The sequence below is a fragment of the Schistocerca cancellata genome, chromosome 12 (assembly GCF_023864275.1).
Source record: "Schistocerca cancellata isolate TAMUIC-IGC-003103 chromosome 12, iqSchCanc2.1, whole genome shotgun sequence".
In the NCBI taxonomy this organism is placed as follows: Eukaryota; Metazoa; Arthropoda; class Insecta; order Orthoptera; family Acrididae; genus Schistocerca; species Schistocerca cancellata.
This window is the reverse complement of record NC_064637.1, coordinates 121,926,853-121,945,226: the sequence shown is the minus strand read 5'-3', so window position 1 is coordinate 121,945,226 and position 18,374 is coordinate 121,926,853. Positions and strand designations below refer to the sequence as shown.

General features: G+C 41.9%; 1 protein-coding gene across 1 annotated transcript in view; it reads left to right on the top strand.

The window, feature by feature from the left end:
• The window catches only part of LOC126109506 (serine-rich adhesin for platelets-like), a 161,722-nt gene that overhangs the window by 67,832 nt on the left and 75,516 nt on the right, over positions 1-18,374 (top strand). The window contains exons 4-5 of the mRNA XM_049914528.1: positions 1,673-2,519; positions 4,063-7,336. Coding sequence (XP_049770485.1) covers positions 1,673-2,519; positions 4,063-7,336 — 4,121 coding nt within the window. The remainder of the gene's footprint in view (positions 1-1,672; positions 2,520-4,062; positions 7,337-18,374) is intronic.

The following is an 18,374-nucleotide window of genomic DNA, read 5'->3' as shown; positions in this document are numbered from 1 at the left end:
GCCCCAAAAAACCCATTTCAGCTGCTTGTATCTAATTTTCACATTGTTCTTTAACAATCCAAGACACACTTCTGTAGGGTAATTTGGGGATGGCTGTTACTTTATAAGACTTCATTCTTGTTATTTTTTTGTGTCATGTTTCAAAAGTATCTGTCAAATGTTCCGCACGGATATGACTCCAGAAAATGTTTTATTTTATTCTCCCGAGATGGTCAGAGAGCAGGGAACTTGACCATTTGAAATTCTTAGGACTGATGGTGGATGGAAGGCTTCCTTGGAACTGTCACATTTAAGAGCTTGTGCAGAAACTGCTGCTGTCTTTGTTATAAGAATGATCACAACAGCCTGTAACACTGAAATGCATAGTCTTGCATTTACATTATCATCTCATATGCTGTTGTATTTTGGGGGAACTATGTGCATTCACCAGGAATACTCTTAGCCAGAAAAGAGCAGTGAGACTGATCCGCAGTGTCAGCTCTCGAATTTGGGAAGGCCCTCATGCATGGGTGTAGGAATTGTAACCTGCTGTCCCTGTATGTATATTCCGTAACGGATTTGTTGTTCCCAGAATGAGATTTTCACTCTGCAGCGGAGTGTGCGCTGATATGAAACTTCCTGGCAGATTAAAACTGTGTACCCGACCGAGACTCGAACTCGGGACCTTTGCCTTTCGCGGGCAAGTGCTCTACCATCTGTTTTGTTGACAGTATTGACTCATTCAGAAGAAACTGCCATGATCATTCAGGGATGATGGCTTTCTGTTTACAAAATGTTACAATTTACATGTGATTTGCCACGATAGAGAAAGGAACCCATGACCACTGGGTACAGTGTCACAAGTTACCCCAAAAAAGTAACACAACACACACACACACACACACACACACACACACAGACACAGAGCTTGTATCTGCCTTCTATGAGCTTCCATTGACAAGTGAGGTCATGACCATCATCTTGCATGGCAAGGTTGTGCGGTCTGCAGCGAATGTCCGAGGTAGGATGGTGTTCTTGTGGAATAACTTTCCTGGTCAGCAGGTGTCTCCATGTGCAGGAAATCCAGGTGCCCACTGCCCTTGCCTTCCAGATACACTTCACCTACTTTCGCTCTCACTACATATCATGACTATCCTTCATCAGTTAGAGATGTAAAGGGAATAACACATCACTTTTTCAAAGTGATATGTTACCCCTCATGGAAATGGGTAGATAAATAAATAAACAACAATGCAGGAAAAGATAGATCACTACTTACCATAAAGAAGACACACTGAGTTGCAGAAAGGCACAATTACAAGACACTTACACAAAACTATTGGCCACAGCCTTCATCAGCAAAAGGGAAACAGAGAAACGCACACCTCACGTATACATGCCCACCAATTCTGGCAACTCAGGTTTGTGTATGTGAATGGTGTGTGTTTCTCTGTTTCTCTTCTGCTGATGAAGGCTGTGGCCAAGTGTGTAAGTGTCTTTCAATTGTGCCTGTCTGCAACTTAATGTGTCTTCTTTACAGTAATTAGCAATATATTTTTTCGTACATTGTTGATATCCCTTCATAGAGTTCCCATTGTTTGTTTTAAAAATAAATAAATATTATCATCATTTCATAAAGATAAGTTTATCTTTATTATATTTCAGTGTGTCCATATTAACAATTTTGTGACAGGTGCCACTAGGTGTTCAGAAAAGACGAAGTCTGCCCATTTTGAAGGTGAGGAAGATGAAGAAGAGGCCGACGGAGAGGGGGAAGAAGAGGAAGATGAGCACCACAGACATTCGAGGAGTCGCATTGTGGCCGTGCGTAGGAAGAGGAGTGTCAGCAACTCGAGTTCTGGCAGCAGCTCAACATCTGTCACTTCGAGCAGCAGCCGGAGTAGCAGCAGCAGTAGCAGTAGGAGCAGTTCGAGCAGTAGTGACAGTTCCAGCAGCAATGGCAGCAGCAGCTCTTCTTCAGACGCTTCGGACAGCAGCAGTTCCAGCAGTAGCAGCACGAGTAGCAGTAGTTCGAGCTCCAGTAGCAGCTCCACCCCCAGCACGAGCAGCTCGAGCAGTTCAGAAGCACGTGCTGGCAGCAGTAGCAGCAGCAGCTGTGACCTGCCTGTGCCGCATGTCAGCGACAGCGACGATGGTGACGAGCTGGCGGACCTCACAGGTGACACCCGCCCTGCCCTCTTCCCATCCGGTTTGGGAGCTGAGGGCGAAGCCGATGAGGACGATACAGAAGATTCTGAATCTTCAGACGATGACTATGATGATGAAGATGATGAAAACGATGATGACAGTGGAAATGATGTAGACAATGAAAACGGCAATGAAAATCAAAATGGTGAAGACAATCAGAATGGTGGTGATGAGGACAGAGATGGAGAGGAGGACAGTGATGAGAGTGAAGTGTCGTCAATTATGTCACCTAGTCGCATCAAGAAGGAGGCAGTCTCTGACGAAGATGAGTCAGAGGTGTGGGACCCGGAATCCCTGCGCGCGCTGAACGAGGCATTTGACAGCAAGGAAGGGTTTGTAATCATGTCTTACTGACCGTGTTAATGTCGTGCTGTCATTTTAGAAGCCTCTCTTCCACTGTCGCTGTTTTATGAATAGTGTGGGCGTTATTCCATCTTTTATGGCTATAACAAATTTTCATTTGAAGTGGACTCGTTTCACTTTTTTTTAAACCAAAGCTTTTTCAGTAGGCATTGTAACAATTGTGGTTTTGCCAACAAATGGCTTTAATGAAATCACAGACAGTTTGCACTTTTAAAATTTCCTTTATCCCTCACATTTTTTGGCTCCTACATTTGCTCTGTACATTCTTCTACACAGGGACATTTGATTTTTAGCACACTGCACTGACACACAATATTTCCTCATTTGCACACACAAACACAGCAGTTGAAACAAAATGACCAAATGAAAAAAATATTGTGCATGTCAGTGCATTGTGCTAAAACTTAAATGCCTGCCTATAGAAGACCACATATAGATGACATAGAAACCAAAATATATGAGTAATGAAAGTAATTTTAAACATGGCAACTGTTTCTGATCTTGGTAAACTGATTTGGAAGCAAAACTCCAATTGTTGCATATACTGCTTACGGTACTTTAAATAAAAGCAAAATGCTTCTGGTCCAACTCGACTTTAGAACAGACACAAAATATGGAATGTCCTCCATATTACTTTTCCCATTTTTTTGTTCATAACTTTTTTAAATTATATATTTCATCCTTGCACCACATGCCTGCTACAATGCCAGCCGGAGTGGCCGAACGGTTCTAGGCGCTACAGTCTGGAACCGCGCAACTGCTACGGTCGCAGGTTCAAATACTGCCCGGGCTTGGATGTGTGTGATTTCCTTAGGTTAGTTAGGTTTAAGTCGTTCTAAGTTCTAGGGGACTGATGACCTCAGAAGTTAAGTCCCATAGTGCTCAGAGCCATTTGAACCAACCTGCTATAATCATTAGTTTCGACATACTACTGAGTCATCATCAAATGATTTGAATATGTTATATGGTTGACAAATTACTGTGTAACAGGTTCATATTATCTGACAAAGCATCTGATGATGGACTGGTAACAAATCAAAACTGGTAAGTATACCATTTGTGCAGCCAGAAGGTGAAATATTTTTTTTTTTACAAGATGGTCACTTGTGTTTCCTTAAGGCAGTGTGCCTGGTCTGTGTATTTTTATTTCTAGTCACCTTTTTTAACCACTTTGTTGCTACTTCACAGTCAGTACTGAGTAGTCCTGTTCCTTCAACGTTGAGTCTTACAAGATAGTACTGCTGTGCGTTTCACAAGGGACTGCGTTATAACAGAAACTGGCCACATGTTAAAGAATAATTTAAACAGCACTTAACAGTGTTATTTAATATCAATTCTAAAATATTTTTATGCTTTCAGTACCATTTTCTAGTTTCTAATTTTTATCTATTTTTTGAGTGATTCTTTAACTGCATCCATCAGTTTATTCACATTATAAACTGTTGACTTTCAGTTGTTCAGATTTTTGAGAGTGTACGCTGTAAAATTTACTTTTTGTTTGTAAAATTTCAGTGTGAAATTGGTCATCCTGCAAGAGCTGCCAGAACATATCAGAACCAGGAACAGTAATTTCAATAAGTCTGCAGAAAGACAGACATCGAAAGATGAGGCCTCAGTTGAGCTGAAACTTGAGCCCATTCTTTGTGCCCCGTCAACTTCAAAATCGTCTATGTATGAGGGTGCTGGACCTTCCAGTAAGCAGACTCCAGGAACGTCAAAGATAAGTGAGTCGAGTAATAGTGCACGCACGAGCACAGAAACAGAGAACTTGCCGGGTCCGTCGAAACCTTCTTTAGCAGCTGCTTCTGTAGCTGCCTCTCCCAGCACAGTGTGGCAACAGGCAGGCTCTTCGAAAGTGTGTAAGAAATCTGAGCTGGTGGCTTCTGACAGTGGTTTGGGACATGGTAAAAGTTCTGTAGCTAACAAAACATCAACCAGTGCTATCCCTCTGAGCCATAACGCCCCAGCCAAAGCATCAACCAGTGCTATCCTTCTGAGCCATAACCCCCCAGCCAAAGCATCAACCAGTGCTATCCCTCTGAGCCATAACGCCCCAGCCAAAGCATCAACCAGTGCTATCCCTCTGAGCCATAACGCCCCAGCCAAAGCATCAACCAGTGCTATCCCTCTGAGCCATAACGCCCCAGCCAAAGCATCAACCAGTGCTATCCCTCTGAGCCATAACGCCCCAGCCAAAGCATCAACCAGTGCTATCCCTCTGAGCCATAACGCCCCAGCCAAAGCATCAACCAGTGCTATCCCTCCGAGCCATAATGCCACAGCTGTGGCTGTTGATCAGGAGAGAGTCTCTCTGTCAGAAAGGAATGAGTCAGTTCTCTCGCAGACCCAGAATGGAACAGTAGATGATGCAGAAATTGGAGGCCAATTGAGGGACACAGTGGTAGGAATGGAAAATGAGTGTCCCATATCGCAAAGAAGAGCTGCTGAAGACACTTCGGAAGATGGCACACCTGTAAAAAGTCATGTGAGAGAAGAAATTGGTAACAATGCTGAACTCGAAAATTCAATTGTTCAGAACAACCAACTGGAGGCACAACTTGCAGAAGTGCCTCTTCTGGATAAACATCCACCACAGACACTATCCTCCCAGCAAAAGGCCTCTGCTCTTACTCAAAAAGCAAATGCTTATCCTGAAATGTATGATATGTTTGCTGATGAACCACCAAGTGCATCAGTGGTTCAGAGTGCATGTAACAAAGAGAATAACAATTTGGAGCAACCAGGTGGAAGTGAGAAACAGGTCCATAGTTACCAACTGAATGCACAAACATCCACTAGTAGTGAGAGCAAACCTTGCGCCAAGTCGGGGAACACTAGTTCTGCCCATGAAAATAGGAAAAGCACCAACGAGTGTCTCGCCGAAGGCCTACCCCTCGGAAGCAGTGCAGCTCCAATTAATTTGGGACTCTTTCACCGTGAAATGCCTGTACATTTTACGTCTGACATTTCTGCAGTGAGCAGCTGGGAGGAGAAATTTCGTATTGCAGTGAGAAATGTGCAGGAGCTGAAAGCAAGAACCGAAGAGCGTCAGAAAAAATTGGCAGACGGAAACATTGATAAAGTGCCCGAAGCAGAAGGAGAAAAGAAAGAAGAAACAGTTACAAAAACTGCAGAGGAATCAAATTTGAATGCTGACTTCGTGAAAAAGTCACACAGTTTGTACTGGGATGAGAAGGATGACGAGAGTATACATTTCAGTTGGGGCCATGAACGTGAACATTCGAATACTGGAGCCCAGGTATCAGATTTTGACCAGACCACTCGAGAAGAGGGAGATAACTCGGCCTCCCGTCAGAAGGATGAGAACAGTTGGATTTCTTCTGAGTATGGGAATGGAAAGGCTGAGGGTAGTCATGTGGATGGCAACAGTCACTTTGGTAAAGTTTTTTGTAATACTGAAGTCAGTAGCACTCCTTCCGAAGTGATCAATTCCCTAGAGGAGAGAGACTTCGAGGTAGATCGGAGCTCTTGTCACGAAAATAGGGAGGCGTTGATCAGTCATGAAAGATCGCATGGTTCAACAGTACGAGAATACATTCCTCTTGAAAGGTGGAAAGAAAGTAAGAATGACCAAATAAAATTTGATGAACAAAATGAGGATGATGTCATCAGTAATTGTAGAAAAGAATACATCATTCATACAAAAGACACACAAAACAAGACTAATAATCCTCCAGATTTGTCTGCAGCTGACAGTGGGTTACTGGAAGATGAAGTAAAACCCAGTTTGAGTGGTGGTGGTGGTGGTGGTAGTGATTGTGATGAAGAGGAAGAAAAAACTCTTCAAGAAGTTGCGAATGTCACTGATGTATTTCGTAAATTAATAGAATGTAAAGACAGGGGAGAAATTACACTAGGTACTGAGTTGGAGCTGTTGGCTGCTGGAAGCCCACATTCGTCTGATGATGAGGAGATTTTACCTGTTTGTTTTTCTGACAATCTCTTTAGCCTGCAACACATTCTCGAGAGAGAGGACACAGACGAAAAGTTGTCTAATGATGCCCTCTCATCGCCTGCACAAAAGAGGGCTAGAGATTCTCAAGAAGCCAAAGGTGCCCACACAGAGGACACTGCCATCGACTTCGAAGAGCAGGACAGTATCTCCTCTCCCAGGAAAAAGGCCCGCACGACTGAATCAAGGGCTGAAATGACTTTTAGTGGTAGTGGGGTTCGGGAGCCTAGTAGTGTCGATGGGGAGGAGCACAATAAGCCACAGTCTGCCACTCCGAGCAGTACCCACGGGCTCTCGACAGACATTAAGGCTGACAGTTCGGGTGAAAAGAGTGGAGAGGCAGCTACCGCCACTCGGCACGATGAACGCAGGAGAGAGAGGAGTCCAGACTCCTACAAGACCCAGGAGGAGAAACACAGGAAGAGCTCCCGCCACCACGATGACTCTGACAGGCAGAATCGGAGTGATGACAAGAGGAGGGAAAACAGAGATCGGAGGCGGGGAGAGGAACACAGACGAGACAGGAGGGAGAGAGAGCGGAGGAGCTGGCGGCGTGACAGCCGCAGCCGGAGTGCCAGTCCTGCGGACTACCTATCGTCCAGGAAGCGCCGGGGTTCCGGGTCACCCGACCGCCGGCATAGAGGTGTGGAGGACATCCCGCTGCCTGCAGCCCTGCGGCAGCAACGGAGGTCCCAATATAGGGCAGACGACGAGCCACCGCCAGCCGCAGAGGCACGGGAGGGAAGGCAGAAGCGTTCCTCCACACTCTCCACTGGTGTTGACCCGAAGCTGTCATCTGCTAATATTACACAGGTTGGTTTCTTATGTAACATGAATTATATTTTTCGTACAGTGCAGAATGCAGTCAACTGCATAATGAAATGGAGATGGTAGTTTTTAATTCATAAATACACTCCTGGAAATTGAAATAAGAACACCGTGAATTCATTGTCCCAGGAAGGGGAAACTTTATTGACACATTCCTGGGGTCAGATACATCACATGATCACACTGACAGAACCACAGGCACATAGACACAGGCAACAGAGCATGCACAATGTCGGCACTAGTACAGTGTATATCCACCTTTCGCAGCAATGCAGGCTGCTATTCTCCCATGGAGACGATCGTAGAGATGCTGGATGTAGTCCTGTGGAACGGCTTGCCATGCCATTTCCACCTGGCGCCTCAGTTGGACCAGCGTTCGTGCTGGACGTGCAGACCGCGTGAGACGACGCTTCATCCAGTCCCAAACATGCTCAATGGGGGACAGATCCGGAGACCTTGCTGGCCAGGGTAGTTGACTTACACCTTCTAGAGCACGTTGTGTGGCACGGGATACATGCGGACGTGCATTGTCCTTTTGGAACAGCAAGTTCCCTTGCCGGTCTAGGAATGGTAGAACGATGGGTTCGATGACGGTTTGGATGTACCGTGCACTATTCAGTGTCCCCTCGACGATCACCAGTGGTGTACGGCCAGTGTAGGAGATCGCTCCCCACACCATGATGCCGGGTGTTGGCCCTGTGTGCCTCGGTCGTATGCAGTCCTGATTGTGGCGCTCACCTGCACGGCGCCAAACACACATACGACCATCATTGGCACCAAGGCAGAAGCGACTCTCATCGCTGAAGACGACACGTCTCCATTCGTCCCTTCATTCACGCCTGTCGCGACACCACTGGAGGCGGGCTGCACGATGTTGGGGCGTGAGCGGAAGACGGCCTAACGGTGTGCGGGACCGTAGCCCAGCTTCATGGAGACGGTTGCGAATGGTCCTCGCCGATACCCCAGGAGCAACAGTGTCCCTAATTTGCTGGGAAGTGGCGGTGCGGTCCCCTACGGCACTACGTAGGATCCTACGGTCTTGGCGTGCATCCGTGCGTCGCTGCAGTCCGGTCCCAGGTCGACGGGCACGTGCACCTTCCGCCGACCACTGGCGACAACATCGATGTACTGTGGAGACCTCACGCCCCACGTGTTGAGCAATTCGGCGGTACGTCCACCCAGCCTCCCGCATGCCCACTATACGCCCTCGCTCAAAGTCCGTCAACTGCACATACGGTTCACGTCCACGCTGTCGCGGCATGCTACCAGTGTTAAAGACTGCGATGCAGCTCCGTATGCCACGGCAAACTGGCTGACACTGACGGCGGCGGTGCACAAATGCTGCGCAGCTAGCGCCATTCGACGGCCAACACCGCGGTTCCTGGTGTGTCCGCTGTGCCGTGCGTGTGATCATTGCTTGTACAGCCCTCTCGCAGTGTCCGGAGCAAGTATGGTGGGTCCGACACACCGGTGTCAATGTGTTCTTTTTTTCATTTCCAGGAGTGTATGTAATTGAGATTATTCACAGGGTAAAATTGCCTTTGATAGAGAGCTTTCTAAAAGTGTTAAATGGTGAATAATTATGTAAGTCCTAATGTAGGTAAGCTAGACATAACAATAGAAGCAGAGTAGATTATATAGAAGTGCAGGGACAATCAGTGAGTAGTAAACTAATTTCTGGGGCTCCCATTTGTATACTAAGCAGCCACTATGAGGGAACTGCCAAATCAAGCCACTGTTAGACAAGTGCAAGATGGCAGGAAGTGAAAACAGAAAAATGCAAAAAATTGGGAAAACAGATGTTGTAACAAATCAGAAAAAACTTCGAAAAATGCTTTGTCACAGAAACCAGTTCATTCCTTTAACAATAAATATGGGATTTAACCGCAAGCAGAGCCATACTGAGGTGGTCTTGTGCCCCTGGCAGAACTGTCACAGCTTTGCCTCTTCACACTGAAACTACCTTACTACAAAAAATTGTATGCAGATTTTGCAAATTTTGTAAACAAGTTTAATAAAAATGAAGCATTGTTGAATAATATTACTTAAATTAATGATATTGATTAAAAATATTGTGCACAGCAAAGTAAATTAATCATTATAGTAAATGAAATACAGATCATGATAAACTTTATTTAAAAACAAAATCTATACATTTTACTTTATGGCAGCTACTGTACATTGGTTTTGGTATGATGCATATTAGTCATGCCTGTGGGCTGAGGATGACACGGCAGCCGGTCAACACCGTTGGGCCCTCATGGCCTGTTCGGGAGGAGTTTAGTTTTTTTTTATAATAAAGAACATATTACATTTGCTCATTGTAAAATATTAATAGTGAATAAATTATTAATCAGAAAGAAAAGAAAAAGGGCCATAATTAAAGAGTTGAGAAAATATCTCTGTCCAGGAATTGTGTTTTTATTCTAATTTTTCTTGGCATTTCCTAGCTTTGAATGAAGCAAACTCAGTATCTTTGATGAAAAGTTTAGCAGCTGTGTCAAAGTCAGTCGATAAAACAACTGAACTTGGCAGATGGTTTTCACCTGTGCTTGACCTTAAGTAATTTTTTGGTCATCTTGAGTGTGCTGAAACTGTGTTCAGAAGACCCTTCAGTCACTCACATTGTCATAAATATCCAAAAAGCTTTTTTGATGTTTGGATAAGCATTTCTTATTCCATACTTTGAAAAAAGCAATGGCATGTCCTGTCAGTGCTCTTCATTAGTTCTTTCACCTGGAACGTAGAAGCAACTATTTCACTATCGTAATAGTATCAGCATCGCTGCTTTATTTGGCACCTTATTCAGCTGCAGATTTTTCAAGGTGTGATATAGGCAATTAAATTCATATGAAATGGTGTGGTATATGTATGATCTGTTATCCATTTCATTTGCTATTCTGTCAAACACTTTGAGACACTCCAGATCACACAGTCAGCTGGCAGAAATCGACAAACTGAGAAGCATTGAGTCAAACATCAGATTTGCTTCAGCACCCGCTTGCCAACTGAAACGTTTCCTTCTGGAATTATTATGAAAACCTTTCCATGTACATCACGGAAAATAAAAATATTGATTCTTATGCAATTCCATGACAGATGAGAGAAACGTTCATAGATGGCAAACTTGAGCAAAGAACATAGATAAATTAAATTAATGATTTAAATCACACAATTATGAGCGTACCATCTGTCAATACTGTGAAGCACTATAAATCAAACCATTGAAGCATCTGCCAACATCATACTTCGAAGGTATTTGACTGATCAAACTAACCTGATTCTTACATTAAAAAAGTACATGAGGAATGAGAAAAAAAATCGGTAACTCAATCACAGGGTGGTTATGCTTAGCGACATTGAATAGGTAATGAAAGAACATGCAACATGTTCTGTCATTCTACTGTCAAACAATTCGTTGCTCGTACTTTCTTTACGGCTTTTGAAAAGAAAGATGCAAATATTAATACAAAGTTATGCTTATTAGATTGCACATGATTGATCTATGGAACGAAAAACTAATCTAATCTAATCTATTGTCATGTCCAATACTATAATTAAATTACACTTACACATTTCGAAAATAAATCTTATATTTTATCTAAAGACAAAGTATATATAAACATGTGCTTGCTCTGTGGCAGCCAAACAGGAAAAGATGCCACAGAATGGCTAGAAGAAATGAAATGCCATATCATTTGTTTTACAGCAAAAGATATACAGAAGTAGTTTGTGTTTGGCCTCTTTAGGAAAAGTCTCTGACCAAAGGTTTTATTATGATTTTGATTGCAAAATGTATTTTTACTTAGAGGAACAGAAAACATTAGTTCGCCACATATCACAGTATTAATATGTTTCCATTGGTATTCTTCATTTAAGTCTTTATCTTATTATGAAGTCACATGGGGGCAGTGTATAAATGTATTTCATGCATAGTAGTTGGTGCTGCCTTTTTTTGTCATCAGTCTTCTTACTGGTTTGATGCAGCTCGCTATCAATTCCTCTCCCATGCCAACCTGTTCATCTCAGAGTAGTACTTGCAACTTATGTCCTCAATTATTTGCTGAATGTATTCCAATCTCTGTGTTCCTATGCAGTTTTTACCCTCTACAGCTCGCTGTAGTACCAATGAAGTTATTTTCTGATATCTTAACAGATGTCGTATCATCTTGTCCCTTCCCCTTGTCAGTGTTTTCCACATATTCGTTTCCTCTCCAGTTCTGTATAGAATGTCCTCATTCCTTACCGTACCAGTCTACCTAATTTTCAACATTTGCCTGTAGCATCAAATCTCAAATACTTCAATTCTCTTCTGTTCCAGTTTTTCCGCAGTCCATGTTCCACTACCATGCAGTGCTGTGTCAAAACATACATTCTCAGAAATTTCTTCCTCAAATTAAGGCCTATGTTTGATACTAGTAGACTTCTCTTAGCTAGAAATGCCTTTTTTGCCAGTGCTATTCTTCTTTTACTGCCCTCCAACCTCCATCCATCAATGGTTATTTTGCTGCCTAGGTAGCAGAATTCCTTAACTTCATCGACTTCGTTACAATCAGTCCTGATGTTAAGTTTCGTGCTGTTCTCATTTCTGTTTCTTCTCATTACTTTTGTCTTTCTTCAATTTATTCTCAGGCCATATTCTGTATCCATTAGACTGTTCATTCCATTGTGCATATCCTGTAATTCTTCACTTTCACCAAGGATTCCAGTGTCGTCAGCAAATATTATCATCAATGTCCTTTCACTTAGAATTTTAATTCTACTCTTGAAACTTTCTTTTATTTCCATCATTGCTTGTTCAAGCCATGGATTGAAAAGTAGGAGTGAAAAGACTACATCCCTGTCTTACATCCTTTGTAATCTGAGCACTTCTTTCTTGATCTACCACTCTTATTATTCCCTCTTGGCTCTTATATATGTTGTATATTATCCTTCTCGCCTTATAACTAACCCCTATTTTCCACAGAATTTTGAACATCTTGCACCATTTGACATCATTGAATGCTTTTTCCAGATTGATAAATCCTGTGAACATGTCTTGATTTTTCTTTAGTCTTGCTTTCATTATCAGCTGCAACATCAGAACTGCCTCTCTGGTGCCTTTACCTGTCCTAAAGCCAAACTGATTGTCGTTTAGAACATCCACATTATTCTTGTCAGCAACTTGGATGCATGAGCTGTAAGCCGATTGTATGATAATTCTTGCACTTTTCAGCTCTTGCAGTCTTCAGAATTGGGTGTATAATATTTTTCTGAAAGTCAGATGGCATATCGCCAGGGTCACACATTCTACACATTAATGTGAATTAGTCATTTTGTTGCCACTTCTCCCAACAATTTTAGAAATCGTTTTTGAATGTTATCTATTTCTGTGCCTTATTTGATCTTAATTTGTCTAATGGTCTTTTAAATTGTGATTTTAATAGTGGACCCCCATCTATTCTATATAGACTCCTGTTTCTTTCTCTATCACATCATTCAAGTCTTTCCCCTCACAGAGACCTTCAGTGTACTCTTTCCACCTGTCTGCTCTCTCCTTTGCATTTTAACAGTGATATTCCCATTGTGCTCTTAATGTTACATGCACTCATAATGTTACCACCCTTGCTTTTAATTTCACCAAAGGTTGCTTTGACTTTTCTGTATGCTGAGTCAGTCCTTCCAGCAATCATTTTTTTTCCGATTTCTTCACATTTCTCATGCAGCCATTTTGCCATTGCTTCCCTGCACTTCCTATTTATTACATTCCTAAGCGACTTGTAGTTCTGTATTCTTGTGTCTCCTTAAACATTTTTGTTCTTCTTTCTTTCATCAATCAACTGAAGTATTTCTTCTGTAACCCATAGTTTCTTCACAGCTTTTTTTTTTTCTTGTGTTCTCAAGTATACCTCCTCCTCTTGTGATTCTTGAATGGAGTATTTGCTATTACTAGCTGAAATCTATTGCAGAACTCAGTTAGTCTTTCTCTTATCTCATTCCTAGCAGCAAGCCCATATTCCAACGTAATCCTGTCTTCAACTCATTCTGCTACAACCACATTCCAGTCCCCTCTGTCTATTAGATTTTCATCTCCTTTTATGTACAGTATTGCCCTTTCAATATCCTCACATACTTTCCCTTTCTCTTCATCTTCAGCTTGAGACAGCAGCATGTATACCCAAACTGTCATTGATGGTGTTGGTTTGCTGTTGATTCTGATAAGAACAACCATATCACTGAACTGATCACAGTAGCACACTCTCTGCCCTACCTTCCTTTTCATAATGAGACCTACTCCCCTCACACCATTTTCTGATGCTGTTGATATTACCCTATGCTCATCTGACAGCAATCCTTATCTTCTTTCCGTTTCACTTCACTGAATCTGAGCATTTGCATTTCGCTTTCGGATTTTCTATCTTGTGTACCATGTTCAATCTGCTGACATTCCATGCCCCAGTTTGTAGAACATTATCCTTTGGTTGGCTTTTCTCACGGCCACCTTCCCCATGGCAGTCCACTCCTGGAGATATGAACTGGGCACTGTTCCAGAATCAATGGAGAGATTGTTATGACACTTTTTCAATTACAGGTGACATGTCCTGTGGATACACATTATATGTTCTTAATGCAGTGGTTTCCATTGCCTTCTGCAGCCTCGTTCCATTGATTGTTGCTGATTCTTCTGCCTTTAGGGGCTCTTTCCCATCCCAAGGGCAAGAGAGTGCCCTGAACCAATGTCTGCTCCTCCACCCTCTTTGAGAAGGCCATTGGCAGAATGAGGGTGGCTTCTTATGCTGGAAGTCTTTGGCCACCCATGCTGATGTTCTTTATTCAAAATTTAAGTGTTGGCAGGGTTCGGACCTGGAACAGAGGATGTTTTGATTAGTAATCAGACACTACCCCTAGACAACAGGTCTCCTCCCATGGATAGCATATATAACATTATACAATGTGTGAAATCCTATAGTACCATAATGAAGTAGCAGCAGAAACTCTATTGTTAAACATGAGTAAGCTATGTACCATATTTACTCGAATCTAAGCCGCACTTTTTTTCCGGTTTTTGTAATCCAAAAAACTGCCTGCGGCTTAGAATCGAGTGCAAAGTAAGCGGAAGTTCTGAAAAATGTTGGTAGGTGCCACCACAACTAACTTCTGCCATCGAATATATGTAGCGCTACACAGGCAAGCTTTGCAGGCACAAAGATAAATACTGGCGCCAAAACATCTGCGTCAGTAAATAAATTAAAAAAAAAAGGTGGAAGACGAGCTTTTTTCTCCGCCCCGAGTTTCGACCACTGCATTTTCATACATTATCCAACGAAGTAAATACAAATTCCGTATTGTTCATGTTCGAATATAGCAGCATTTCAATGTACTACGAAAATCCGACTGGCAAGACTGTTTGCGATATTTGTCAATATGGCCAACTCTACGTTCTGAATTTTTTCCTACCTGTAAGAAGAGATGGTTGCTAATAGGAACTTGTATGAATTGTGAATCACATGCAGTATTCTCCTCACCATAAGAATAATACGAATATAAACAATTTGCCATGTATTCTTTTGTGTTTGCTGCTATCTCATTTAAATCCTGTCTGCCTAATAACCTACGAAACTAGTGTGAGACAACAGCAAATGCGGAAGAATATACAAATTATGTCATGTTTATATTCGTATTATTCTTATGCCTAATAGTGATACAATCAGAAATGAAGCACGGCAATTGACAAGATTTTTAAATCTAAGATGATTCTAATTTCTGTGCAGAATGTAATGTACAAAAGAGGCGTCTGCAAAGATTTTTAAACGGAGAAAATTTTTAGCAAAACTCTCGTTCAGAATATCTATCATACGCAGTCTATGATTTGGTTCTTGTTGATCATTATCAAAGAAAGCAGCAGTGTAAGTAACAACAAATAGTAGTCTCTTGCCATTGTTTTTTTTTAGGCGGTGGTACATAATCAAGCCATGCCGCGAGCGGCGACAGGTCGTAAACCGTAAACACTCATTATCAGAATGCGACAAACAATGCATGACACAGTACAATATTGCATATTCAGCTTAGAGTGACGTAAACACCTATAACGAAGAGAACGGCACTTATCAAATCAAAGCAAAATAAGCAACCGCTTCAAACCAGACGAAGCACGTGAAAAAGGAAGGGTATTCGTATAAATACGGACGGAGCGCCTGACGCATAGCAATGGCTACCTGGTAAAGCTTAACTGCTAAGCTTACGACTCGAACGAAACTACTGTAGCTGTATCGTCATTCATTTGACCTAAATTGTGTCTCATATTACAATAGACCAACTTTGTTTCGATTTGGAGGTGCGGCCTAAAACTTCTCTCCCCTTGAATTTCGAGTCTCAAATTTCAGGTGCGGCTTAGATTTGGGAAAATTTTTTTTCCTTGATTTCGAGTCTCATTTTTCAGGTGCGGCTTAGATTCGAGTGCGGCTTAGATTCCAGTAAATACGGTAGGCAGCAACCATGTGAACCAAGTGCACTGTTGCTGCATAAACCATGCTAGTGATAGACGCCTGTTCAGTAGTTTTATTTTTTATGCTGTTTCAATGAAATGACACTGTTTTTGCACCTGAGGGCTAAGGGAAAGGTTTCTTCTGAGAGGTGCAGAGTTAAGGAAAGCTGTTGTGCTGTGGAATGTAGACTAGGCAATACTGTTGTCGCACGGGGCAGTCAAATGAAATCCAGATAGATGGCAGAAAAGTAAGTAAACTGTTTATTACTTAAAAGGTAATTGCCGTAACAGCTAATTCATTTATCCCACTGTGCGACAAGGCAGTCAATACCTTCATGGAAAAATGTGTGCAGTCTCCCACAGAAACATAGTTGTACCTCTTCTTCCAAACCAAATCAACTATCATGAATGTCGTTCTTCAGGGGTCCAAAAATGTGGCAATCCCATGGGGAGACATCATGATTGTATGGAGACTGTATAATAAGAGCCTCCCAGTGAAAGTTCTGCAGCTTAGTCAAAACAGTAGCACACCAGCTTTGATGAAGTCACGATGAGCTTCTCCTTTGGCTGAAAGGCCCCTCTGCTCATTGACTACCTGGAACACGACACAACAATTAATGCACAGTAGTACTTGCACAACACTTTGGAAAAATCGAAGCACACCATCAAATTGAAACAACCAGAAATGTTGGATAATGGCATCATTCTGTTGCAAGATAATGCCCACTCACCTACTGACAAGGTTGTTTTGACTGCACTGCAGAAGTTTTGCTGGGAAGCCCTTACACATCCTCCATATGGTCCCAATCTCCTCTCATGCCATTTCCATGTTTATGGAGTCCTGAAGAAAGTAATTCGTGGCCGTCGATTTGCTTTGGTTGAAGAGGTGTGTGTGGGGCACAATTGCAGCTCTGTAGGCAAATGTAAACATTTTCCATGATGTCACTGACTGCCTTCTCTTGCAATGACATAAATGTTTTAACAGTTATGATGATTACTTTTGAAGTAGTGGACAGTTTACTTAACAATATAAGGAAAGGATAAGTTTATTACTTACTGTAAAAATAACACATTGAGTTGAAGATAGGTACAACAAAAAGACGCATTAGCTTTCAGTCAAACCCTTCATCAGAAAAGGAAAACACACACACACACACACACACACACACACACACACACACACTCATTCATTCACACAAGCAAGCACACCTCATGCACAGATGACTGCCATCTTCGGCAGCTCAGCCGAAAGCTAGTGCATATGTATCTTTTCATCGTACCTGTCTGCTATTAAATGTGTCATCTTTACCGTAAATACAATCTATCTTTTCCTTATGTTGTCGATATTCCAACCTGGAGTTACCATTTTTATAACAGTTTATTTACGTTTGTCCACCTGCCCTGGTTTCAGTTGACTGCCCCCTGTACATAAATGGACCAATGAAGACCGTAATGGATGGAAAGTTTGGAGGATGCCTTTATCCAGCAGTGGATATGGAGTCATTGATAATAACTTTATACATTGCATTGTGTATTAACAGTAAGGATTACATCTAAGAACATGGCACAGTAGTTAAGGCAGGGGGCTTGCATCATGAGATCAAATATCTGTTTGGGCATGCAGGTTTCAGTTTCCGTGCTTTCCCTAAATTGTTTTTAACGAATGCTGGCATAGTTCCTTTGAAATAGCTATCGCTGATTTCCTGTGCAATCGCAACTTTTATCTGTTATACACTAAACGCTAATAATCTTTCCTTCCTGTGTGAAGATTACTTTAGTTAGTACAAATACATTTTTTAGTAATAGTATTGAAGTAATAGTATCTCTAGTTTTTGATGCAGTGAACATACATTTTTAGTAACAGTATTGAAGTAATTGTAGCTCTAGTTTCTGATGCAGTGAACATTCATATAAGATTTTGCTAGGTCATATCAGTGTCGCCGTGATGCTGGCTAGTGGCTGTCCGATGTAGAAAGCAGTCGTGTGCAATGGCTGCTTCTACATATTTCAGTGTAAATTTCACTGTTGAAAGAAAGAAAGAAAAATGAGTTATCGGTAATGTATACCAATTTATTTCATATGTTTTTTGGCTTTTTAAATACAAATATGAGACTTAAAATCATTTGATACATTCAGTTTTTGAAATACAAGGAAGTTTGAGTGTTTTGATAAATACTGAAAATATTATGAACAGGGGCTTTATCTGGTTTCCAATGTTCTAATGTCTTGGTGGAATCTTTCACCTTGTTTGTCACTAACTGCCTCTATGTTTTCTGGTTAATAGTTCACATGTGAATAGAAGTAGTGTAGTCTCAAAGGCATTCGGCATCCAGTGGTGTTGATATATCCTCAGAAGAGTTTTGACAACACATTGATATTTTTCCCCTTGTTTTTGCTAAGAAAGCCGTTCACTCACTCCACAAATGCTTCCACACAACCTACTCATGTTTATTTAGCTAATTCTCTAATTACAAGTCATTTATCACTTTTTTCATATCAGGTCCACTGAAAATTCTTTCCTTCAGTTTACCTTTACTCATTTTAGGATGCAGTTCTCTC